Source organism: Amblyraja radiata, chromosome 17 (assembly GCF_010909765.2).
Source record: "Amblyraja radiata isolate CabotCenter1 chromosome 17, sAmbRad1.1.pri, whole genome shotgun sequence".
Lineage (NCBI taxonomy): Eukaryota > Metazoa > Chordata > Chondrichthyes > Rajiformes > Rajidae > Amblyraja > Amblyraja radiata.
This window is the reverse complement of record NC_045972.1, coordinates 31,384,471-31,411,706: the sequence shown is the minus strand read 5'-3', so window position 1 is coordinate 31,411,706 and position 27,236 is coordinate 31,384,471. Positions and strand designations below refer to the sequence as shown.

Below are 27,236 nucleotides of genomic sequence, written 5' to 3'. Positions count from 1 at the left end.
ATATATCTTGCTCTTTGCCAGATACTTTACTTTACATCTAGTTTCTTCAGTTAACTCTTTCGATGGAAAATTTCTCCTTACCTTGGCTGCATGGTCGTGAGTGTACAAGGGGTATAGCAAGGGGCAACAGTTGAGAATTTCAATTAGCTCTTGTTATGATGAACCATGGGGGTTAGTGCGGGAGTTGTGTCTGATATTGCCAAATGTCCGCTATAACCGAGTATCATTATATGGAGTTGAAACAAAGAATTGCAGATGATACTTAGTGCACAAATGGACTCAAAGTGCTGGAGTAACTCAGCAAGTCAGGCCACGTCTCTGGAGAATATGGATGGGTGAGGTCGGGATCCTTCTTCAGAACAACTTAGTCAGCTGAGTTACTCCAGCACTTTGTGTTATTTTTCCCTAAAACCAAGTGTCAATTGCCGCTGGTCTGCACCAGCGACCCCGTCATCATCAGTTGACACGGCTGTTGTTGCGGCTCACATTGTAGCCCCTGACGGAACAGTTCACTGACTCAAAGCAATCGTGAAGGATCTCACCTGTTTCCTCAAACCAGCGCTGCACAACTTTTTCTTTTTGCTTGCAAGTAGGGAGTGATCATGTATTGTCTTTCTGCTGACTGATGAGCACGTAACAAAAGCTTTTCACTGTACCTTGGTGCACGTGACAATAAACTAAACTGAACTAGAAGCACACACAGGTGGTCAGATTTTTTTAATATAAACGGGGCATGGTGTGCGAGGCATCTTTGATTTTGTAGCAGTCATCCAGGGTGTTTGGGCCACCGGTGGGACACAAGATGTGCTGATAACATTTGGTAGCACGCCCTTGAAGTTGGCCTGGTTGAAGTCCCCAGCTATTATGAACAAGGCATAGGGGTGCTGTGATTCAATGCTTTTGGTACTGGTGTATATATTCATCCAGTGCAAGCTTAGCAAGTCGTATGTACACTACTGTTATATATTCCAGCTTTGGGAAGCAAGAGTTCATCAGGACCATCATGTCCGAGCACCACGAGGAGTTGATTTGGAAGCAGATCTTAATAAGCTTAGTATAATAAGTAGATTTTACTACTTATCCCAGGGACAATTTACAGTACACAATTAATTTACAAACATGTACCATTTGGGGATGTGGGAGAAAATTGGAGCACTAAGTGGGGAGAACGAGAAAACTATTCCATTGATATGTTTTTGAATCAGAACTTGTGCAGTAATTTTTGTTATATCTTGACATCCTTAATTACTTTTTGTGTCCTTGCGTTATTGTTAGCGCAGATGTTTTACCAACTTTTGTCTACAACATAAACAGAAGATGCTGGAAACATTCAGCAGGGCAGGCAGTAAAATTGGGGAGAGAAATGGGGTCTCAGTCAAACACAAGAAATAGGGTTTTTATCAAAACTAGTAAAGTAGGGGGGGAAGTTGCTGAGTGAATGTTGGAAAGAGCAGAAAGAATGTCTATGGATGGTGCTAGCCGGATATATCAACATCCCATAAATCATAAATTGGGGCAGAAGGCTGGAAGGAAATTGAATCAGCAAGGTATAGCCATATCTGTCGAGAGAAAACAAAAGGGGGTGGTTTCCGAAGTTTGGGCTGACGCAGGTAGCAAAGCCACTGCCTCTGTGCCAGAGAACCGGGTAAAATCCTGTGCTGCCTGTGTGGAGTTTGCATGTTCTCTCTGACTGTATGAGATTTTGGATTTTCTCACACCGCAAAGCTGAGTGGGTTGGCAGGTTAATTGGCTGCTTTAGCAGCTGCTAGGGTGTAGTTGAGTGGTAGATTTTTTGGGTGGTGGGAGGGTGTTTATGACAATGTGGGGAAATTATTATTTAGTCTATGATTGATGATTTAATACTTGTGTCATTTCTTATCTCACAGGACATTGTGACGGAAAGTTCCAAGTTTGATCTTGTGGCTTTTGTCCCTCTCTTGAGAGAGCGAATTTATTCCAACAATCAGTATGCCAGGCAATTCATAATCTCCTGGGTGAGTTCCAAAGCACATTCCACTTCTTCTGTTTAAAATAAAAAAGTTGACTTTGTTGTTTAAATCAGAAGCTATCATTTAAGATCTAATTGAAAAAGAGTTAATATTCCAAGACCCACCAATGTTACTTGCCTTCGTGTTACTTTAAGTGGTGCTTGACTGAATCCTGTAAAACACGGATTAACCAGCAGAATCGGTGTCCTCACTAAGGTTCCTAGCATCTTAGTCATGCTAAGGTACCTTTATTATCTTAATTCATATCTGTGGCCCGATTATAAACATGAAGGAATGATTGGATCGATATAATGTAGATATTATGTAGATATTTCCAGATTTAAACATACACAGATGTACTTGGGTCACTTTCTTGTGTCTGGCTTGATATTTGAATGATCGATCGAATGTCAAAGTGGGAAGTCTATCCAACTATTTTCAACCCTTCCATGTTGCAGATCCTTGTATTGGAATGTGTTCCCGATATCAACTTGCTAGACTACTTGCCAGAAATCTTGGATGGGCTCTTTCAGATCCTTGGAGATAACAGTAAAGAGATCCGCAAAATGTGAGTGTGGGCAATCTTCAATCAATGCTCATTGTAAGCAAGATTGACAAGTAATGGAGGGTATTTAATGTAGAGAAATGTAAACATATTGACTAATAAGAGACAAGCTAAATGGCAAGAGCAGAGAGACCCGAGTGCATATGTGCACATTTTTTTGAAAATTGAATTGCGTGACTAGTAAAGCCTGGTGATTATGGGTCTCAATATACACTAGCTACAACTGTAAGTATTGCATCAAGTTCTGATCATCTTATTTTAAAAGTATTTGAAAGTTCTGAAGTGGATATAGAAAAACAAATATTCCAGAATGGTTAGAGGGATTTAAGGCTTCAATTTTAATTTGACCAGAGAAATTAGGATTCTCCTTGGAACAAACAAAATGAAGAGGCGATTTGATGGAGGTGTACAAGATCATGAAAAGGAGTAAATACAGGATACTCAGATGATTAAAGGATACATTAAAACATTTTAAGCAAAATGTGCACCAGAAAATGTGAAGGAAAACAAATGTGCTTTGAGGTGTCATGGCTTGGACATCATTCCCCGCAAATATGGTGGAAACAGAATCAATTGGAATTGAATAGGCACTTGAGGAAAAAAACAAGGTGCAGAGTCATGAGTTAGATGGAAAGAATAGACTTATGGATTGCTCTGCTAGGACCCATTATAGGTTCCTTTTAGCCCATTGTCAGCAGTATAACAGCAGTAACACTGAAGGGCCATTGTTTTTATCTTAGTTCTAATTCTACCACTACTTGAAAGTGTTACGTCACATCCTGAAATGCAGTTGATTCAAGGCTAATCTGCCTTGGTTTGTTAGAAGTACTGACTCAAATGAGGCCAATCAAATTTAGTGTACATCCAAACATGATGAAAGGCCCTAGTTTAGGATCACCCTTGCATCTTGTTTTGGATGATGTCTCATTGACATTGAGCTGTCTTGGCCAGTGACCATCTTTCATAAAAATTACCCAGAGGCTTGGTGTTTGTCCTAGATGGGTCCACTTATCACTGGCTTGGTCCTGGGCTTGGACTAACGCAGGTCAAATCCCAAATGAGTAAGAAGGTACTGCAGATGCTGGTTTAAACCGAAGATGGACACAAAAATTCTGAAGAAGGGTCTTGACCCGAAACGTCACCCTTTCCTTCTCTCCAGAGATGCTCCCTGTCCCGCTGAGTTACTCCAGCTTTTTGTGTCTATCCCAAATGAGTAGGTTTGTTGCCTGTAAAAGGTGCCAAAGAAATTTGTACAGGTGGAATGAATGTCTTCTGGGTACTGAACTGAAAGTACAACAATTTTCTTCCATCAATTGCAGGTGTGAGACAGTCCTCATTGAGTTTCTGAAAGAGATCAAGAAAAAACCCTCGAGTGTCAAGTTTGCGGAAATGGCCAACATCTTGGTCATCCATTGCCAGGCGTCTGGTGAGTGGCCCATTTCAAGATCCTCGCCGAACTCACTTCCAGCCACTCAGCATGCCTCTGGCCTCCTTTTGGCTAGATCATGATGCTCATCTCTTCTTTTACCAAATACCCCAAATATGTGTCCTCTGGGAGTAAAAATAATTTCTTACAACTTGTCCTGAAAAAAATAATTGTTTTCATCAAATCTCTGCTCAATCGCTGCTCTTAGGAAAGTAATATCATCTGCTTTGGTATATCTCCTCTGCACTTCTTAGACTACCTTCTTGGTATCTTTCTTCATACCTGGTGTCCACAATTGGACACGGTCAACTGAAACCTATAATTATTTTCGCAAGACTTGGCATTTCAGTTTTGCTTTTACAATCTGCCATCTTTTATAAAACCAACGATTCAATATGCCTGTTCTTGATTGATTAATTGATTATACCTTTAATAATCCTTTACAGGAAATTACAGTGCCACGACAGCTTCAAGACAGACATAACACCACACATTTCCTCAAATGGCTTCCATACTTAACAAGTTAAAATACAAGTTAAAATACAAGTTAAAATACAATTAATTTAAAAAAAAGTGCAGTTATTTATGCGCATTATATAACCTTATAGCAGCTGGTAAACAGGACTTCCTATGTCTCTCAGTTTTGCACATTGGTGCAATCAGCCTCTGACTGAAGATGCTGCTCTTGATCACCTTCAGGGCATGGAGTGGGTGAGTGGGGTTGGTCATTATAGAACCTAGTTTGTTCAGAGTTCTGGCCTCTGCCACCTGCTGGACCGTTCGTTGCAAAACCCTATGTTGCTATCTTCAATCATTATTACTGTAGACTCTTAAAAACGGACTCATTTCATTATCTCTACCTATTTTAACACCAATTACTTCACATGGGGAAGGCAATAAAGTGGCTGTTACTGGATTTGTCAGCTGGACTAATGATCCAGAGAATTGAACTCAAATACAACCATGCAAGTTGAGGAATTTAAATTCAGTTGGTTCATTTCAAATTTAACCCAGCTAGTGTCAATCAATTATAAAACTGACGATGAAACAAATATTCATCCAGATCACTAATGCTACCTGGTCCGACCAGTATGAATCCATTTTTACAAAATGTGCTGAATAACATGAAATGATTCTACATTATTCAGTTCGATTCACAATAGCTCAAAAAATGAAGCAGATCTTGCAGGCCCCAGCTAGAGTCCATGCTCTACATTACCATCCTTACATTCTGCTTGCTTAATCTCAGCTACTGTTTAACCTTCATGAAATTGTTTAACTTCCCCTTAAATTGCTCCTGTGCTGAAGCATTCAGTCATTGGATGTGGTCGCAAGTTCCCCATTCTTTCTCACGTCGGGTCAGTGGTTAAGGCTTCAGTTGAAGTCAAAATAATACTTTTTCTGTCACTCTAGCAGTTCGTTGTTTGCACTTTATAGTATGTGTCATTGTTCGCAACACAAAGTTAAAATAGTGAGGATGAAAACGACTGCAGATCTAAATAATGCAGTAAACAAAATTAAATGCATTCAGTAACTTTTGTCCAAATTGGGTACATTTTTTCAGTTTTATTTGTTGACCACCTCAAAATCCCTAACCACACCAAAGACTCGCATTGTTGCATGTCAGTGTTTGCAATCAGACAAAGTTTTGAAGTGTATTACAAATGTGGAAATGCGCCAAAGCTCTCAGCCGAGAGCAATTCACCCTGGGAATGGCACATTTTGTGTATAAAGTTTATTCCCAGCTCAAAACTAACACATTAGATTGCAAATGTGGAGGAGAAATTAGGCCCAGCGTGACAGTGGAATCAAGTGAAACATAAGGCTACTACCATTCCTTCCGACAGGCCTGGGTTTTAATCTGCATCGGATTGTAAAAAATACCTGAAATAAATTGGATTCCCACAGTCTAGTTTCTTGTTGCAATGAATCTGTAAAATTGTTCACATAAATCATTCCTCATTTTGCCTGGTTTAAGTAATTAAAATAATGGTATTATTCTGACTCCAAATATTGTCTCATTTATAATTGAATGCCCGCTAAATCTATTAATGTCCAAGCGACATTCATCTGTTAGTTGGTGAACCTCTTCAGTGTAGACTTCATGCAGGAAGTTTTTGTTTTAACTGTGTTATACTTGACTTGGGAGTGTGCTACACTAATGCTATTCTTGAAATGTTGGGTATTGTTCAACCCAGCACCGACATTGGCCCAGATTGGAATAGCAAAACTTCAGTCTCAAACTTGTATGCCACTCCCTCTTAAGACTTTTTGATGTGTGTCTCATTGAGGCAGAGTGCTGTATGAATTGTGGTTAAACAGCTTTCGTTGTTCTTATTACAGATGATTTGATTCAGCTGACTGCAATGACGTGGATGAGGGAGTTCATTCAGTTAGCTGGCCGTGTGATGCTGCCCTATTCTTCAGGAATTTTGACTGCCGTTCTGCCATGCCTCTCCTATGATGATAGGAAGAAGAGTATCCTTTTCACCAGAACGACTAACTGCAAAAAATTATCTGCCTCAGATTTTGGGTGGTGCAAACATGTGCAGCTGTCTTTTTCTGCACAGCTTCCATTGAGAGTTCAGACAGATAACATTTAATCCATTATGTATTATTTTTCAACCTGGTCTTCAATTGCAGCATTTTCCAGCAATACTGATATTTCTGCCATGGAGAATATCTATTGTTAGATCCCCAGTAACCTGCGTATTATCCAGGCCATCCTTATGCAATAAAAACATTAGCTTCCTTCATTCGTACAGAATAGAAGTCACCTCCTTATCGAAGCACGAACAGGTTATTACTGCTTTCTCGGTTCCACCTACCTTATTCCAATTAGTGAAGTTAACAGTTTCAATAAATGAACATTTCCAGCATTTTCATGTACGTCTCCTGTCATATTACTATGGTATATTCGAATTATTAATTTAAAAAAACATTTCTTTATACATCCTCCTGCTCTACAGCTTTCTGTCCCATCTCATTTTCTGGTCTTGTATCGTGTCTCCATCCACAAACCCACCTCTGTATCTGTAACCAGTTTATTTCCTGCAAAGACTTTGCCTCCATCACAGTGAGGATGTGCTTGGTGAACTCACTGTGGTGGATGTTTAATTTGTGTTTATTGTATGTTTTGTTATTATTGATTCTGTGTATGACTGCAGGCAACATAATTTCGTTCAGACCGAAAGGTCTGAATGACAATAAAGGATCTATCTATCTATCTACATCCATTCTCATGAAAGGTCAAGGAATGAATGTTTCAGTTGCACAATCTTTCATGAGTTTCTCTGTATCAGTGCTGTCTTAGCTGATTAAGTTTTTATTTCACATTTCCAGCATCTGCTTTATTCTGTATGATCCTGAAGACTTTTAAATTTCCTTCAACATAATGACTGCCATCCAACTATATTTGGCCTTATAGGAAACCTTAGCATATGAGCTGGGAGAGATAACAAAATTGTACAGGACTTGCGGAGGACTCCAGTTATTAAGTCTATCTAAATGCTGAGTTGTTGGAAACAATCTATGGAATACCCAGATGTCAGACAAGTTTTTCAAAATTATGTCCAGAGCTCAATTGTTTCACTAATGACCTTTTTCATACCTTTGTCTGAGTCTTGTTTCACATAGGCCAGACTTGTTCAGGACTTCCCAATGACAATTGCATCAAATGGGCTCTTCAATGAAGTGGTAGATTTCCAATCATAATTATTGATGCTAAATTCTCCAGTGTCTTGTTGGAATTTAAACTTATGGGTGCAGCACATTAGTCCAAACTTCTGGATTATCCATCCAGCAGCAGAATGATTGCATCTGTAGTTCCCATGTAGGCCACAGGTCAATGTCCTGTCCTCCAGATATTGCTGGCCACTGGCCCCTCGTCCGGCTTTGGTCATAGAATTGTACAGCATGGTTCTTCAGCCCATTGCATCTATGCTGGCATCATTTCGAGTTGTTGCTGTGTCTGCTCCTTGACGCAAAAACCAGGTATTAAGGAGGTGGTAAACGTGTGTAACCAGACCCTGATGAAGCTGATCCTGCCCGAGGACGATGGTGATCATGTCCGCCAGACAACGCTTCCGCACCAGGACGGCATCACCTACGAGTCTAGCTCGGGTTACAAGAACTCTTCCGACTGTAAGTAGCACTGCCTCAGCTTGGTTTTTGTATAATTGAGAGTGCAGCTGGACTGAAATTTGGAATGCGTTTGGTAGCAGTTGCATCCTCTTCCCCTGCCATCTGATGAGACTGGAGCCGATCTGTGAAAGTCATGCAGGAGTCATGAATGTGGCTGGGCTGACATCCCACTGTTGGCCTCCTATTCGAGCACTAGCTTTCCTGAACTCTTCAAAGTCCCCCACTCCCAACCTAAATCAGCACACCTGGGCATTTACAGGGGAATGGCAAGATGTGAATTTGCTCAGTTTCTCATCGCATTGCGCTTTTACCCACAAGCGCCTGCAGTGGCTCATGTAATGGTGCTTGAGGATGGTATGGCATAAGAAAGGTGAATCAGCTAAACCCTGTCCTACTCTTGACTCATTGAGATACCAATGTTGCTCGTTTTGTAGATTTAACTTCGAGCCAAGGAATAGAATGCCTCTGGCCAATTAAGGGATTAGTATAGGGTGATTTCACGAAAGGTCACTGGAGCATAGATCCTCACCCACGTGACCGCAAAATCCAACTGGGGTACAAGCGTCACTTCCGGCACATGTTAGTGATGCTGAAAACGCGCACTTTCACACCCGGTAAAAACCGCGAAAACGGCCCGTTTTTGAGCTGTAAATAACTGTGCCAGTCGGGGTGACCGTGAGGCACAGTTATCTAACTTTACAGTCCAGAAGATAGATAAAAACGAAGGTAAATACAAGAGGGAGCTGAAGGGGCAAAAACAGCGGAAGTGGTTAGTGGACATTCGCCGTGGAGATATAAAGATCGAAAATATCGGGAATTATCGCGTTTGCTCGCTGCATTTCATCAAAAGTAAGGCATTATTGACGTTTTATCTTTATTCATTTGTTATATGAAAAGTTTTAAAAGTGAAAAATCCGTCAGTAAAATTGCAAAATCGCCCATGGTTCTCAGGTGGGTTTTAACATGCAAAATGAAAATGCTTCTGAAGCTACATTTACCATTTAAATAATCGTAAACTATCAATGAGTTTTGAAATAAATCTTACTCAGATGCAAGCTAAGGAATGGGATAATTGTCAGCTGTTAATTGGACAAATTCAGGACATTTTATTATTTGCCAAAATATATTTCTCAATATTTCTTGTTTAAAGCCTGCACAATCACCCAAACTACTTATTTATTTATCATCTAATAACAGACAAGCCTGCAGCATGGAATGATGTCACCAATCCTGATTGGGCACCCACTGTGAGCAGGATAAACAACGTGCACAAGAACGCCATGCACGTGCAACAAGTTCAGCATCAACTTGCAGAGCTATAGATGCTTGAGCTGCAACCAAATCTGCTTTAATACTCTCTTCTTGTTGCACGTGCATGGCGTTCTTGTGCACGTTGTTTATCCTGCTCTTGTATTTACCTTCGTTTTTATCTATCTTCTGGACTGTAAAGTTAGATAACTGTGCCTCACGGTCACCCCCGACTGGCACAGTTATTTACAGCTCAAAAATGGGCCGTTTTCGCGGTTTTTAACGGGTGTGAAAGTGCGCGTTTTCAGCATCACTAACATGTACCGGAAGTGACGTTTGTACCCCAGTTGGATTTTGCGGTCACGTGGGTGAGGATCTATGCTCCAGTGACCTTTCGTGAAATCACCCTATAGATGATCACTTCAGGGTCAGCATGGGCATGATGGACTGAAGGTCCTGCATGTGTGCTGTTTGTTTCAATGCAACACATTGCAACAATGCAACACATTGCAACAACTTGGTGCAACTTAGCTCCTATTCAGAATAAATGATTAATTTCCCACCCTATGTTAAAGCCTTTGGGATCTAATTTCAAATCAACCTTGCTCCTCGTGATTTGTTTCCAGTGTTTGAATTATGAGGAATTAATTCCCACAAGTTATTGAGTTCTTCTGTTGCATATGAGGCACCTGAGGAATAGAAATAATGAGGAGCATGCAAGGGGAATTGTAAAATATGTTACATTAACAAGATTTATTTTGTGCTCAAGTAAATGGTAGACATCTGAGTCTCTAAATAATTTGCAAAGTAAATGCCCAAGAAAGAGAAAGAAATTGCACTCAATTGCTTAAAGATGGACTCGGACAGTTTGTTCCAGATGACAACTGATGCTAAGAAGGTGTAAGGTGAAGACATTTGTTTCTTAATGAGCAGGTAGTGTAAGAAGCCCCAAACCTTTGCAGAGTTTCCCATGCAAACTACTCCCAGTGCTTCTGTAGCCTCCTCTCGCTGTGACCAATAGTGCTTAATACATTTGACTGCCAGGTAGTCAAATGTATTACAATGTATTGACATCACCAGCTGCATCGGCCACTTGTGGTAGGGAGATCCTGGGTGGTGTAGCCATTGCCACTTGGCTGGAAGCCAGCTTATTTAAGCTTAGGACTCTGCTGTAAATGTGGTCCTCGGCTGGGTGACAGGCCAGCTCTTGCTCAGTTTGCTCACTGATATGCTTCCTCAAATGTTTCAGCATTTTTTAATAGTAGCTTGCTGTAGGAACCATTATTCTGCTCTGAATTTGGCTGTGAATAAAGGAAAACCACCCTACCTTTCAATGTGTCAGAGTGGAATTTTATCATAAACAGTGACTCACTGGTAATGGACGTACAAGCCCTTCTTATTGGTCTTGGCTTGCCTCAGTGCCAACACTTTCATTTCTGACCTGGAAGGTTGTGGCTTCAAGCAATACTTAACATATTGTTTGTATTGCTAGCTCTAATTGTATCATATAGCCTGCTTCTAAATTTCAGTGTATAGAATCATAGAAATCATTTTTTTCTGTTCTTGAGGATGAATTCCCTATTTTCCAATCTACCTCATTGCATCCCTTGCACTTTTTTTATTTACACATTTTCCGAAGCTGTAACACTGTATTCTGCACTCTATTTCCTTTCCCTTATTGCCTCTGTATGCTTTTCCTGGATAGGACGCAAAAACAAAAGTTTATATTACTGTTTTTTGATACGCGTGACAATGATAAACCAATGCCAATGATAAATAATAACCTTCATGGGAGACGAGGAGGCTATTACTGCATCTACTGGCTGTCTTCACCTTTCTCCTTTAGTCTGCTGTCCCCAGCCCTGCCACCCATTACTATTTATTGGATTATACATTCTGTGCTTTGTTGGAAAGGTAATAATTTTCTAATGCTTTTACATAGTATTTGCTAACTTGAGAATCTTTTTAATTGGTTCCAGATACCATCTCACCTCTCCAAATTTGTTGTCCAAAGCCAATGTTCCTCCTAGTAACAGCGTCTGTTTTCCTCTTTCTGTCTTTCCTGATTAGTATCGCATAATTTCATATATTTTTCTCCTTTGAATGAGACTTTGTTTTGGTGACCGAAATGGGAGATCTCCCGGGCCTGCCTGAAGGACCAAAATCCTTTCTGATGGCCTACGCTTCGTGCCCAACACCAGCAAGAATAACATCAGTCAGCTGTTCCTTGTTTCTCCCATGTATGATCGGGTTGACACATTCACTTACAAGTCTGACTGCACTGCATGGTTGCTCTCAGTGGAAACCATAACATCTGAACCTGCCCTAACATACAATCTATCCGGTTGGAGCTATGAAGCTCATCGTGATTGGGAATATGCATTATCTTTTTCACCAGTGCCCGCGACTGGTCGTACAGGGATGCGATTAATGAACAAATGTCAAGTATGGATGTTGGGTCATATGCTCTGACCAAGAACCACCACAGGCAATGTCCTCACCCACGGGTTTGATTGTGACTAGTACTAAAGGCGTTTTTTTTCCCCCTGCGCTATTAGCCTTCTGTTACCTGGGAAATTTCTTTCAACCTGACTATAAATATGCAATAATATATCTCAAGGGAATTGAAGAAAGCAATAGCATGTCCACGTTGGGAAGGACTGAGGCAGTGAAAGGATGAAGCTCATCTAAAATAGGATATTCTTTGAATATAAGCAATGTACTTTTGGCCAAAAAACAAGACTGCTGTTTGAAAAGGTGGGTTTCAAGGAAGGTATTAAGGGCGGTGCGGGAAGACTAGTAGTGGAGGATGAGCGGACTGGTGTGAGATTACATTTGAGTCAAAAGTGTTTAATTGTCGTATGTACTGATAACGAACAAGGATATTCTTACTTGTAGCAGCATAACCTGTCTGTAACACAATACACATAATATATAATCAACAAAATAAATTAATAACCCCAATACTAGTCCAAACAAAAATCCTGAAGTCAGTGCAACTACATCAGTCCGTAGTTTAAGTAAGACGCAAAATGCTGGAGTAACTCAGCGGGACAGGCAGCATCTCTGGATAGGAATGGGAGACGTTTCGGGTCGAGACCCTTCTTCAGACATTGTTTAGTGTTTAGGAGCCTGATGGTAGTTGGGAAGAAGCTAGGCTTGACATTGTCAGCTGAATGGAGAGTTTTCTGGAGAAGAAAAATAGCCCTGGAAGTGGTTACTAAATTGGAAGAGCAAACTGGGGAGCTATGGAGAAAACCTAATGTGTGCACTGGTTTACAGCAACTGACATACAGGAAAAAGCAATCCAAATGATAGTTGATTTGGTGGAGTTTGCATGGTTCCCCCTGGGATTCCGTGGAATTGGAGATTGTGGATTATGTGGATTGTGGATTATCAAGAGGTTTTTGCAGTGTTCACCTGAGATAATGAAGTGCATGTAACAAGTATGTGACTGTTTCAGCCACTGAATTCCATACCGCAATTCCTTGAAGGTTCCCTTCATCTATCTGCCTATTCTTTAAGGCTGACCCTAAACTCTGTGTGGTGCATTCTGGGCATCTTCCTCACTTCATTCTTTGCTTTCATGTTTATTTTGTTGTCTGAATGTAATGGTGCAATTAACAACACTGTTGAATGGGGTCTTGTCATTGATTTAAATGGCTTTGGGTAAATTAGCAACTGCAGGAAGTAGAATCTTACATCCAGCAGGTGGCATCATAGACCCATTGTCAAAGCTTGAGTCTCTTCCTTTATTTAGCATCAGTTAATGACAGATAAATCAGTGGCCATTATCCAGTGTTGCTGCTCAATGTGCAGATTCTGTCTGATCTAGAGGGCACGTGCTCTCAATGCACAGTTAGCTGGACCCTACATTCACACGGAGCTGCCTGTGTTTATCTCCTTTGTTTTACAAAGAGTTGTCCTGAAGTGACCGTGTCCAGAGACTTTTCAGCTTCACCCAGGTTACTCTGTCAAACCACATTCAAGGTGGGGCCATTTGGTGTGTAATGTAAAGGGTCTGTCCCACTTGGCCGTCATTTACGCGACAGACTAGTAGTGACTGACGCACGACGGTGAGTGCGTCATCACCCGTCATCATGCGCCTTCAAATATTTTATCTGCTCTGCAAGTAGAATTAGTCAGTGTATTGACATCATTTGTTAAGTGAAACATTGATACAATTATTGTTTGCTGGAAAAATAAATTAACTTTTAAATTTTCTGAATTACTCCCAACAAACACAAAATTGCATTTCATTATAGCAGTTTGAGGGTTTGAACCCAGCAATTTTTTTTTAAATGGTGTTAGTAAAATTGTTGTTGGTTATTTAAAAAAAAAACTAATTTGGTTACTGGTGTTCTTTTAGGATATAAAATCTGCAATCCTTACCTGGATGTTAACTTTTGAAACATTCTTAACTAAGGGTGTTTCAAAAATACTTATTAAGGTGTTACTCTGAAGGCATTACTCTGAAAGCATATGATGCTTACGGCGTAATTATTTTCTCATTGTGGCCGACTGCGTATGGGCGGAGCGCGGCGGCGCATGGTTTTGCACGGTGACGTAATCATACGTTACCGCGCGCTACACGTATGAGGTCAGGACGCCTGCATGCGACCGCAATACGCCCAGTATGCGATACGTCACGCCGGAGGCGCGCAAATATATTGTGCCCTAAAAAATCCCGGAGCGCCGCACGATACTGCGCCAACTCCATACCCCTCCGCGCTTCTCCATGCGACCGTCCCGCGCGGTCCACACACTACCCATGCGTCTCAACGCAACAACGAGATCACGTAAATGGCGCGCAAATGACAGCGAAGTGGGACAGGCCCTTAATGCTGCTGGGACAAATCTCAGTTTTTGCTGGGATTGCCAAGCCCCTTACTGCCCACAGGATTAGTTTAGCAGCCTCAATCTCTTTCAGGAGACTACAAACTATTGTAAACACTGAACTGCTGGAGGAGTTAATCAAGTTACGGAGGCAAAGGGATATGCAACATTTTAAGTTGAAACCTTGCATCAGGACTCGATTATTTGCACACAAACTATTTATGAAAACTGTGTGCAACATGTTGGTTTCTTCCTCCTCCTCTTTTCTGTCCAGAGTTAACAGCAAATGATTAATCTAGAGACCCGGGTATGATCCTGACTACGGGCGCTGTCTGTACAGAGTTTATATGTTCTCCCCGTGACCGTGTTGGCTTTCACCTTGTGCTCCGGCTTCCCGTGTTCCAAGTGGTCAACGTGGACTCGGTGGGCCGATGGGCCTGTTTGCCCGCTGTATCTCTAAACTAAACTAAACTAATTATGAATTCTTGGTTGTTTGATGCCAGGGAACAGGGCAAGTATATCGTTGTACATTGTCCAAATTGGTGTGGGTCTATGTTTACTGTCAGATGCAGTGCCAGAGTTTTAGTATGATAGCTGCTGGACTAGATGGGAACACAGTGTTCAGCTGGGGTTAGAGTCGTAGTGAGATTTGCACGAAACAAGCCCTTTAGCACTGCACTGATTATCAACCACCCATTTACACTCTTCATATACTAATCCCATCTTGATTCTTCCCACAGTCTCATCAACTCTCCCCAGATTCTACCTCTCACCGACACATAGTGGACAATTAACCGACCAACCCTCTGATCTTTCACATGTGGGAGGAGCCAACCACAAAGGATTATTCTGAGCATTTTGAAGTCAGCTCTCCACGTTCATATGTTTAAGAAAGAGCTGCAGATGCTGGAAAAATCGAAGGTAGACAAAAATGCTGGAGAAACTCAGCGGGTGAGGCAACATCTAGGGAGCGAAAGAATAGGTGACGTTTCGGGTCTCGACCCAAAACGTCACCTATTCCTTCGCTCCATAGCTGCTGCCTCACCCGCTGAGTTTCTCCAGCATTTTTGTCTACCTTTTCTATGTTCATAGAATCATAGAGGGATAAAACACAGTAACAGGCTCTTTGACATTGAGTCTGCACTGACACTAAACAACTACTTACACTAATCCTATCTGAACCCATCCTTCCTGTAGTGTGGTGACAAGAACAGGACACAATAGTCCAAGTGCATGCTGAGACTGCTACCTGTACCAAGACTTATTGTACTCCTGAACCTGCTCTTTATCGTTGATGGAGGAAATTATGACTATCCTGAGTTCAGTACCTGGAGCTCTCTCAGAATTCCAGGTGTGCCTGACTAGAATGTTACATTACTTCCACTCTGCCTTTGAATTCTTAACCTTCAGGTATAAAATGCACAGTCCTTTAAAATTGTTTGCAGAGGATATTTTTAAGGCAGAGATTGACACATAATTGATTCATCAGGGAGTCAGGAGTTATGAGGAGGAGAATAATAATAATAAATAATAAATTTTATATTTAATGGGCGCCTTTCATACAAAATCTCAAGGACACCTTACATAGTAAACATATAATCGGAATATAACAATAAGGACATCACAGAGACACAAATTAAAAACAGGATTCAATCCAAAAACAGAAAATCAAAAACACAGTGTGAAGAGGGAGCAGCGGCAACCAAATCGTGCCAGCGTCCACTCTCTCTTCACGGCAGCCATCTTGGACACAGACCTACAAGACTACAAATAGACAAAAAAAAATCATCCCCCCACAGTGGATAGCACTGTGGAGGAAGGCACAATGTCCAGTCCCCACCCCATGTTCACCCCAAAGTCAGGCCTATTGAGGCCACCGCAATTGCCTCTACGGAGGCCCGATGTCCCTGGCCGTTCTCACCGGATGGTCTTGCCCCGGCGTCGGGAGAGTCCTCTCGGCGGCTGGGCCACTTGGAACGGCCGCTTCCTGGTTGGAGCCCGCGGCTGCCGAAGCCGACAAGGCCGCGCCGGTTTGGAGCTCCTAGGCTCCCGTTGTTGAAGTCGGCGCCGCCTCTCCGCTCCGCAAACCCGCAGCCCGGAGTTGTTGCTCTCGGCGGTCCAGCTCGCCAGAGCTCCAGCGCGTCGCCCCAGGCAAGGGATCGCCCGCTCCACTCCGCTCCGCTCCAGCGCTCCAATGCTGTGCCGCCGCCGAGGCCGAGGTGCTGGGCGGTTCCCGCCAGGAAACGGCGCTCCAAGCCCGCAGGTAGGCCACGAGGACGGATCGACGGGCAGCCCGGAGAAGAAGCTGCCTCACCGACCAGGTAGGGACCTAGAAATAAAGTTGAGACCTACCCCCCCACATTAAAAAGTCCATATCCCCAACAAACGAAAAACAGGACTCACTAAAAACTATAAAAAAAACGAATTAAAACGGACGGCTGCTGGCTAGCAGCCGTTCACCAAGATGGCTCCTCCTCTCTCTGGATGGGGTTGGGGTTGAATGGGGTTGAGATTGAAAGATAGACCAACCATGATTGAATGGCGGCATAGACTTGATGGGCTGAATGGCCTAAATCTGCCACTAGAATTTATGAAAGTCGGATTATTTCACATGTTCACTCCTTGAATGCCCTCTTCATCCCTTGGTCTCAGAAACATATTGGATGGACGGATCAGCAAAAAGAGAATCAACAGTTTAACCATTTAGTGTCTGGGGAGCTGATGGCTATTGCACTGCAGACTGACCATACTCTCCCACTAGAACAATATGAAACTAGAGTCTAATGCACTTTCCATCAAATGGCGAATGTCAGACACAAAAAGCTGGAGTAACTCAGCGGGTCACACAGTATCTCTGGAATAAAGAATGGAACAAATGAATGGAAGCAGCGTAGAAAACAAAGATAATGCTTTTATCGTAACTTTCTACATATTTTCCATTCATTTGCCCTAAGTACCGTCTATATCTCTCCTTTCCCCTGACTCGGTCTGACTAAGGGCCTCGACCCGTAAACGTCTCCTATTCCTTTTCTCCAGAGATACTGTGTGACCCGCTGAGTTACTCCAGCTTTTTGTGTCTGTCTTTGGTTTAAACCAGTATCTGCAGTTCTTCCCTACACAAATGGTGAATGCCGCTCAATTTAGAAATATCCCCTGAACACAGCATCTCTGGAGCCTTTAAAGAGGGTTGAGTGGGAAATATCAGTGGTGTGGAGGTGTTCCTGGTTTTTACTTCTGGGCTAGTGTATTGAGAATATGTTTACTGCTGCAGCACTGGTGTCCCTGATTTTGAGCAAGAGGGCTTGTTGATATTTTATTGAATCTTCTATGTGTTCCAGGCACTTGCCGTGGTGCTTGGACTCTGGTTGGCATTGTACCACTTGGGAGAGGATTTCATTGACAGCACAAGTGTGAAATATAATCAGTATTGATTCCATGGAATATCAACGCCAATTGCCATCATGTTGAGCTGCTTATGCGATGCTCAGCCGTGCACACCAGGCAAATGGGGTTGAGTGGGAAAAATATATCAGCAATGATCGAATGGCAGAGCAGACTCGATAGGCTGAATAGCCTATTTCTGCTCCTATGTCTTATGGCCTTATAGTTTATTTCTGGGTTGTTATTTTCGGTAGGCGGCGCGACTCTCGTCAGCAGCGGCCTCTGCAGTCCATCTGCGTTTTTATTATTTTATGTCTTATGTTTTTATGTAGTTTTTGTTATTTTTGTTGGGGTATGTGTGTGGGGGGGGAGGGGGTAACTTTTAAATCTCTCCATGCACGGGAGACCCGACCTTTTCTTTGTCGGGTCTCCGTTGTCGTTGGGGCTGCAACGAGGAGCGGCCTCCAACAGGAAGACCGGGGGCTGTGGTGCCGACTACTCACCTCACCGTCGCGGAGCTGGCCGAGTCCAGAGCGGGTGGAGCTGTGGTGGACGCTGCTGCGGCCCGACCCCCGGAGATTCGGTGGCTGCAACTGCGGGTTTGGCGGGCGGCACCGGGAGCCCGCGGGTCCCTGGAGGGAGACCGCTTTTCGGGGCTTCCGCAACGGCGACTTCTCCCGCCCGAGTTGTGGGGTTGAAGAGCACCTGAGCGGGGCTTTACAGCACTGCCCCGCGCGGCTTGGAATGGCTGCGGGACTGCGAGCGCACGCCGGGGGCTCTAACATCAAGACCCGGTGTGCGGCCTTGCATCACCCGGCGTGGCTTTAATGGCTGCGGGACAATTCGCCATCGCCCGCCGGGGGCTTTGACTTTGACTTTGACTCTGACATCGGGGGGGAGAGTGCAGTGGAGAGATAAGTTTTTTTGGCCTTCCATCACAGCAATGTGATGGATGTTTATGTAAATTATGTTTTGTCTTGGGTCTATTTGTTTGTAATGTATGGCTGCAGAAACGACATTTCGTTTGGACCTCAAGGGGTCCAAATGACAATAAATTGAATTGTATTGTATTGTTATTGTATTGTTATTTAGTTCATGTGGTACTTAACAAGAATCGATACAGTATACTTGGATAACACAGTTGCCCGAGGGTTGAATTGGGTGGTGACAACGAGGAAAGAAGGTGGCTTCCTCTCCTGAACTGGAAAGTGCATTGGCAGAAGGTGAAATCTGGCTGAAGTATAACATGCCTGTAAGTTCAAACTACCTAGAAGCATTGATGGCTTGGGCTCAAGATAGTTGCATAGTTCACTGGAAGAAAGGGTTCAGTGAGACCAGTATAAAATATGATAACCTACTGAATGGCTGCCTTTAGCTCTGTTCTGTGCTGAAGCCAGAACGCAGTGCATTCAGCTGCCTGTTCTCTTAATCTGCATTCCCTGATCTTATTAATTAGCCTGCTATTGCTACTTTATCGACCTATTTACTAAAATAGATAAATTGCATCTGCTGCATTGACATTGTCTACTCTGTTAACTCTTCAAAAGAACTCAGTAAGGTTAATGAAATGAGATTTTCCCTTGTGAAATCCATGTTGAAATCCATTACTGCGCAATTTGTTTCAAGGTTTTCTTTTGTTTCCCCTGTCGGAATTCCATTGTTTTTTCCTCGCACCAATCTTATGCTGTCTGATCTGTAAACCCTCTGGGCATATATCTCTCCCTTCTAAAATGTAGACATTGTGATTCCTAGCAGCCAGTCTAATGAAATGCCAACAAAGATCTGAACAATCTAAATGCAAAAAAAAAAATTGCAGATGCTGAAAATCTGAAATAAGATAAATAAAATAGACAAAATAATGATTTAATAAGAGCAGAAAATGTAGGAAAAAGTCCACCAGCCATCTGTGGGGGGGGGGGGGGGGGGGGGTGGGGTGGGATTGACCTTGCATTAGTAGTGGCACAGCTCGTAGAGCTAATGCCTCGCTGCATCAGTGACCCAGATGCAATCCTGACCCTGGGTGCTGTCTGTGTTGTGTTTGTACTTTCTCCCTGTGACTAAGTGAGTTTCCCCAGTATTCCAGCTTCCTCCCACAACTCAAAAATGTGTTTGTTAGCAGGTTAATTGGCCACTATAAATTATCCCTTGTGTGTAGGTAAGTGGTTGAATCAGGGCAGTGGTGTGTGTGAGGTGGGGTAGGGGCATCGAGAGAATGCGGGGTGAATTCAAAAAAAGGATTAATATAGCATTAGTGTACTAATGATTGATGGTTGGTGAGCAGTAAATGGGAACGGCAGTGCTTGTTTTTTGTGCTACATATCTTTCTCCATGACATTGTAAAGCTGATCAAATAAGAACATTTTAAGTTGCCAACAAGATGAGAGGCAGAGAGAATGAAGGGTATGTCTTGACATAGGATGAAAACCCAACGCCACCGTACTTTGCCTAGGTTTTCTTAAAATAATTGGACATAATCCATTTTGCCCCAGGGTTTTAGCCCCTTTAAGTTTGGTTGCCATTTGAAACATTTATCACATCACTCACCCACTGTCTAATGATATGTCCAGTTGTTCTATCTCGCTCTTTAATACTGAACCAAAATAATGATTTAATGTTCTGGCATCGCTCTGTTGTTGCCCATGGCATTGTCTATTTCTCCACGATGACCCTGCTCTCTTCCCAACCTCTTTGTTTTATTGAAGTGCCTGTGAAATTAATTTAATATAGGTCTCGTTCCCAACTCAAAATTCTGAGACCTTAAATCACCCATGGACGTTCGAGTGTTGAGTTTCATATGATCACATGGCTGCATTCTGGATAAATTGGAAGAAACAGCAGAATGTGGATGCATGAGTTTCAGCACAGTACAGAGAGAGTTAAAACACATGCATGAAATAGACATTTATAGACGTGATAGATCCCTAGCGTTAGTTTCAAGAGCAGAAGAGATTTTCCCTGTGCTTGGCTAATTTTTTTTAATTTCCAACCCAACACCATGAAATTAGATAATCCAGTCATTGCTGCTCAAGGCCTTGGCAAGGGAGTATAGCATGAAAGTGCACAAACTAGCTTTCATGCTATACTCCAAAAGTATTTAATTGTCTCCAAATTATTTTGAGACAACAATGTACAAAAAAACAATTTCTTTCTAGGTTTGATCCAGACGGAAGGGTGAGGGCAGTTGTAGAATGCACCTGCACATGTGGTTAAAGAAGAAGGTAGGCACAAAATGCTGGCGTAACAGGCAGCATCTCTGGGGAGAAGGAATGGGTGATGTTTTGGGTCGAGGCCCTTCCTGGGTTTTTTGTCTACCTTCAAGCATCTTGTGACTACCTTCGATTTAAACCAGCATCTGCAGTTCTTTCCTACACATGGTTAAAGACAAAGATAGGGAAGTTTGCGCATTGCAAACAAAATCTGGTCTGCTTATGAAATCCATGTGTGAAATTCCTGTCTTTGGGGATTTTTATGCTCTTTGAGTTTGCAATATCACTCAAATATTTGAGTTGGCTAGACTGGTAATATAGAGAGGGACATTTTTATGTTATTTCCTCTGATATTATTATCCAGATTATCTATAGGTGCATTCTAAAATTAGTGGATTTTGCCCAAAGGATTGGCATATGTGTCTGCATTGAATTTATTAAGTTCAAAAGGAAAGTCATCAAAAACATGAAGGAAGTCCACTCAGATTTTGGGATGGATTGATCTATTTCCTTAAAGTTCTTGGATCTTCAGGCCCTTCCAATAAATGCAGGTTAGAGCAGCTCTTCTGTCTCCAATTAAGGATTAGGGTCTCAAAACTCCCTGCCACCTTTGTTTCCAACTGACATTGTAATTCTGCATTCAAGATGCTACAGATCTATGTTCCACCTTGTGTAAAGCTTATCGCTGTCTGCAGCTTTAAAATGTGGGAAAGGATCCACAGCTCCCTTAAATACACCATTATAGATTAGGAGATGCTGGCCAGGTGCAGACACGTCCTGGTGTGACAAACAGTATTTTGAAATGGTTTTTGGAGAGGCTGCTCCAATCTAGACGACATTAAGGGCCTATCCCACTTGGGCGACCTAATCCACGAGTTCTGGTGAGTTTGCCCTCGACTCATACATACCAGCACCTACACAGTGAATGGTAGGACTCTCCTGAGTGTTGTAGAGCAAAAGGATCTAGGAGTGCAGGTGCATGAAGGTGGAGTTGCAGATAGATCGGGTGGTCAAAAAGGCTTTTGGCACATTGGCATTCATCAGTCAGAGTATTGAGTATAGAAACTGGGAGGTCAAGTTGCAGTTGTATAAGACGTTGGTGAGACCGCATTTAGAGTATTGAGAGAAGATTTACGAAGATGTTGCCAGGACTAGAGTGTCTGAGCAGTAGGGAGAGGTTAAGTAGGCCGAGACTCTATTCCTTGGAGCCCAGGAGGATGAGGGTGATCTTATAGAGGTGTATAAAATCATGAGAGGAATAGATAGGGTAGATACACAGAGTCTCTTCCACAGAGTAGGTGAATTGAGGACCAGAGGACATGGGTTTAAAATGAAGCGGAAAAGATTTAATAGGAATCTGAGAGAGAACTTTTTCACACAAAGGGTGGTGGGTGTATGGAACAAGCTGCCAGAGGAGGTAGTTGAGGTAGGGACTATCTAACATTTAAGAAACAGTTAGACGGGAAGGTAGACACTCCCGCCCCCACGAGTCTCGGGCAGATGGGGCAGCCTGGGAAGGCAGTCCATCTAGGAGAGGAAAAACTCTAATTTAAAACCTCCACTGCCTTGTGGCCATATCTAGTCATGGAAAAGGCTCCAGGAGTAAACCTCAAGAAAATCCAGAGTCGGAGTCCCTAAGGTAGGTATGTTGCAAAGCCTACCTGAAGCGTCTTTGAAAATCTGCCCCAGCCCGTGTGCGCGATTTTGGCGCCGTTTAGAGGGGGCGGGTTTAAAACGCGATTTTCTCTAGGCTGTTCAAATCGAAGATGTTCAGCCTAGTTAATTATTAACGAAAAATCGCTGGAAGACCCCGTCGCAAAAGCTATTATTAGGTTTAAAGGCCTTGAATAATAGTTATAGTAGTTTAAAAATCAATCTCTAAACCCGCGACCGCCAGCAACCGCAGGGTCTCATAAAGCAGACAGCTGAAGGTAGGTTGTATATTTTTACATTAAAAAAGGCTTCTAAAGATCCCTTTATACAAAGTTTAATATTGCGAGTAGCTCATTTTGGCCCAATTATATCCCGCAGTATTTTTCTGGGCATTTGAGGCACAAATCTACCGCAATGTGAACGTTCTAAACCAGCGCGTTCCACAGAGACCCACTGGAAAGCTGATTTAAATGGGCATTTATTTACAGCAATTGAACACTGAATTCCTTCCATTTGGCCTATAAATTAATGTAAATGAGATTTAAAAATCATGTTTTATTGTGAATTATTTGTGAATATTATTTGGACATTTAAGCTATTTAAAAATGTTAATCATTTATTAAGAAATGGATAGATGTTTAGATCTAGTAATTGAAGTCTGAAATTAGCTACAATTAGGTAACTAACTAATTATATGCTTTAATTTCAGGTCATCCAAGTAAGATTATTTTATATTTGTTTCAGAATGCTTCAATCTATGATAACTGAAAATTTCATTCAGTTCTCTTAATTTTTAAGAAAGTTATGGGCTTTTGACTGTTCACGATCACAACTTTTTTGTTATGTCCATAGAAAATCAATAGGGAACAAGATGCTCATTTCCGAGTATGAAAATGGCCATAACTTTTTAAATACTTGAGATATGAAAGTGAATTAGGTGTCAAATTAAACTTATTTTTATGCTTTATCTGATGGGATAAATTACAGACTTGATTTTTAAAATCTCAAAATTTTGTAACATTGCTACCTAAGGCAGTTTGTCGTTGTCTACAACCCCTCTCTGGCAGCTCCTGCGACGGCGCTGGTGTTCCTTTGCCAAACTGTAACGGCCCTGCTGTTCCTTTGGATCGATCAGCGACGTGGAGAGGGGGGACGTGGTACATGAGCAATAGCCTGTCCTTCATATGACATCACCCAGGCTTGCATCCGACAAACTAGGATGCATCACCTATGGTCAGTCATGTTCGAGGAGGGCCTACTGATGGTCAACATGGATGGAATGGACCGAAGGGCCATAGTCTCTGCTGTATAATTCTATGATGGTATGAAGTCGGCTTGAAACCGTAGATGATTTCCACAGTGGCTGAGTACAAAGAATGTGCCTCCTCTGGATACTGTTCTTCACCAGTCTGTATGGGTCCCTCTGAGACTCTGCGAATCCTTTTCCATCACTGTTGGGCCCATTATTTCAACAGCAGCACACTGGGGTCATTGGAGGTGTATTGCTTGTCGTATGTGTTCCCTTTTAATGACTGTTTCCTGATATCAGTTGTGAGACTGCCTGCTGGTAGCTAGAAGGTGTCACAATAGATAATAGCATACTGAAACCCTCAACACATTGCTGCAAATACAAATCTGAAATATTGTGATCATATTGGCATAGAAATCCAGTTGTTTCTTGCACTTGTTTATTAATGAGCGGTGAGAGGAATTTAAGAAGACTATGCAGTCGAGAAATCAAGAGTTTTTACATGGAGGGAGAGTTAAAGTGCAAGGAGAGTAGCAGGGCATTAAAATCAGGAGAGGAAAACAAATTGGTTAAATCTGAGGGTGAAAAGTTGCTACATGTAGAACTGTGTTGCGTTTTTCGCTGAACTATTTTGCTGGTTACACCAAGTCCTCGTTACTCGTGTGTGATGGGGGCTCGGTCTTCCCACAGGTAACAAAATACTGCAGATTCCATAAAGGCAGATATCAGTGGAGTCCTGAAGTCGATCCCTCCATGGATAGGGCGGCTATAGTGTTTATGAGCTTGTAGGTTTGAACAGAAATATGTAATTGGCATTTCCAGTGCAGGTCATCGTCCTTGTTCACTGGCTTTCTATCAGGGATGGGTCCAGATTGGTTATCTTACTAGTGCAGGGTAAAGGAGAGTAAGCAACTAAAGAAGAGGGAAATTACTTTCCAGCACCCGCCCCATATGTAAAGAAAACAAGTCTGGTTATTGGTAAAGATTCGGTTGATGCCCAGGGAAATAGAGAAACATAGCACTGGCTTGGAGACACAAAAGCTGGAAGCTCGAGCCAAAAGCAAACTGCTTTTGTGCATCGTGGCATCGATGGAGGATGCTGTTTGACCTGCTAACTTCCTCGAGCTGGAACTTGTTTTTAGTGCTATAGTACTGGCTAGTTGGACTGGTGTAGAATCTAAATCTTTGGCTTTTAATTTTTTTTTATAGAAGCATCCAACACAAAAGGTAAATAGTTGGGCCATTGTGTTTGTGACAAGTCAATCATCAAGCTCTCTAATTATCCCTCTTCGTGTTTTCTTCATGGCCCAGTAATCTTTATTTGTTTCAAGTCTTTTCCTGCACTTTCCTGAAAGTTGCAATTAAATCTGTTTTAAACATAGTTTGCTGTGTCTGAAAGAAAAATCCTGAAAGGTCCTTTTACCTTAAATTGTGACCTTTAGTTGCTAACTCATCTATCACTGGGAACAGTTCCTCTGAATCTACAGCTTCAAAGGCCATAATTACGTCCCTCCTCAATCATCTTTGCTCCAAGAGGGATGTGGGCAAAATGCAGGCAAGTGGGACTAGTGTAGATGGCACATGTTGGTCGGTGTGGGCAATTTGGGCCAAAGGCCCTGCTTCCACACTGTATGATTCTATGAGAACAGTCCCAGCTTGTGAAGTGCCTCAGCCCCAATACTGTTCGAGGAAGGCTCTTCTGCATCTGCTGCAGGACTTTCCCAGCATGTGCAATAGGTATTGCTGATACTTGATGTCTGATAGACCACATCTTGGAGCCTGACCCTATCCATGAATGTTCTAAAGTGGATTGCCGCTGCTTATTAATTAAAATGGATCGAGGTTGAGAACTGATTGAAAACAGCATTGGTATGGAATGGTCATCCCATTAACAGTTGCAAAAGTCCAAGCTTTGGTGGGAAGAATACAACCAGTTACTGATGACATTTTAGATGTGACCCTAAATATGGAATTAAAACTTATCTCCTTCCCATTTCAGTGTCGGACACGTCACTGGACTTATCCACGAGCAACAACAATGGGGCATGTGTCACGTGAGTACCCAAGTTCATTTCTCCCACTTTGAAATCGCGAGAGCTCCAGTGGGCGATGGATAACTGCATTGTTTAAATCAATGTGGAACTATGCAGACAAACACATTCATTTTGGTCCCCGGTCTATACTTTAAACCAAGTTAAAGTGCTCTCATTCTCGGCTGACTTGGTCAGAATAGTAATGACTTTAATGTAGATCTGAGAGGCAAGTCTTTTTAAAGAGAGGATAGTGCGTATATGGAACAAGCTGCCAGAGGAGGTGGTGGAGGCAGGGAGCTGCGGAGCACAAGATTCAAACACAATCTGTTATTGTGCGTTAAGGCTCTTTGCATCCTGCTTGAAGTGGTATGAAACTGCACTTGAATTTGGTGGCCTTGCACCTTGCTTGAAGTGGTATGAAACTGGACTTGAATTTGGTGGCCTTGCACCCTGCTTGAAGTGGTATGAAACTGCACTTGAATTTGGTGGCCTTGTAGGCGCCGACCTGTAGGGGGTATGGCTGCCTAGCCTGCAGCTGTCTGTTTTTCATTTCTTTTTTCTTATTTTTAGTTAGTTTAGTGTTTTGTTTTTAAGGAGTTCTAGCTTTTTTATGTGTGGGGAGGGGGGGGAGGGGGAGGGGGAAACTAATTTTCAGGGTCCCTACCTGGTCGGAGATGCAGCTTTTTTCCGGGCTGCACTTTCGACCCGTCCTCGCGGCCTACCAGCGGGCCTGGAGCAGCATTTCCTGAGGGGACCGCCCGGAGCCTCGGCATCGGCAGCGGCGACGGCTGCGGAGCTGCGGGTCCGAGGAGCGACGGGGCCGTCCGGAACCTCGGCATCGGCGGCGGTGGCGGCATTGGCGGCGGCGGCACCGGCATCGGCGGCGGCGGAGCTGCGGGTGTGAGGACGGCGGTGCAGCGCTGGAGCGCCATTGCGGGGCGGGCGGTGCCTTGCCTGGGTCGCCGCGCTGGAACTCCGGTGAGCTGGGACCGGCGTTAAAAAAATCGCGGAGCTGCGGGCGGCGGCGCTGAAACTTTCCATCGGGAGCCTGGGATCTCGCGACGAGATCGCCAGTTGAGCTCCATTCGGCGCGGCCTTGTCGGCTCCGGAAGCCACGGTCTCGAGTAGGGAGGCGGCCGTTCCAGGGTTCCCATGCCGCTGAGAGGACTCTCCCGACGCCGGAACATCATCACCCGGCGAGGACGGCCTGGAACATCGGGTCTCCGTAGAGGCAACTGTGGATGCCTCAATAGGCCCGACTATGGGTGGACATTGGGGATGGGACTGGAATTTGTGCCTTCCCCCATAATGGAAACCATTGTGGGGGGATGTCTTTATGTTAAAGCTATTTATTATTGTTATGTTTGTATTCTTTTTTATGTGCTGCATTGGCAAAAAGAATTTCACTACATCTAGGTGTATGTGACAATAAATCAACCTTTGAACCTTTGAACCTTTGCACCCTGCTTAAAGTGGTATGAAACTGCACTTGAATTTGGTGGCCTTGC

General features: G+C 43.0%; 1 protein-coding gene across 2 annotated transcripts in view; it reads left to right on the top strand.

Moving 5' to 3' along the window:
- vac14 (VAC14 component of PIKFYVE complex) overlaps positions 1-27,236 on the top strand; it is a 246,888-nt gene that overhangs the window by 22,238 nt on the left and 197,414 nt on the right. For both annotated transcript variants that reach the window (XM_033036030.1, XM_033036029.1), the window contains exons 6-11: positions 1,887-1,994; positions 2,447-2,556; positions 3,873-3,979; positions 6,323-6,457; positions 7,973-8,122; positions 25,695-25,749. In XM_033036030.1, coding sequence (XP_032891921.1) covers positions 1,887-1,994; positions 2,447-2,556; positions 3,873-3,979; positions 6,323-6,457; positions 7,973-8,122; positions 25,695-25,749 — 665 coding nt within the window. The remainder of the gene's footprint in view (positions 1-1,886; positions 1,995-2,446; positions 2,557-3,872; positions 3,980-6,322; positions 6,458-7,972; positions 8,123-25,694; positions 25,750-27,236) is intronic.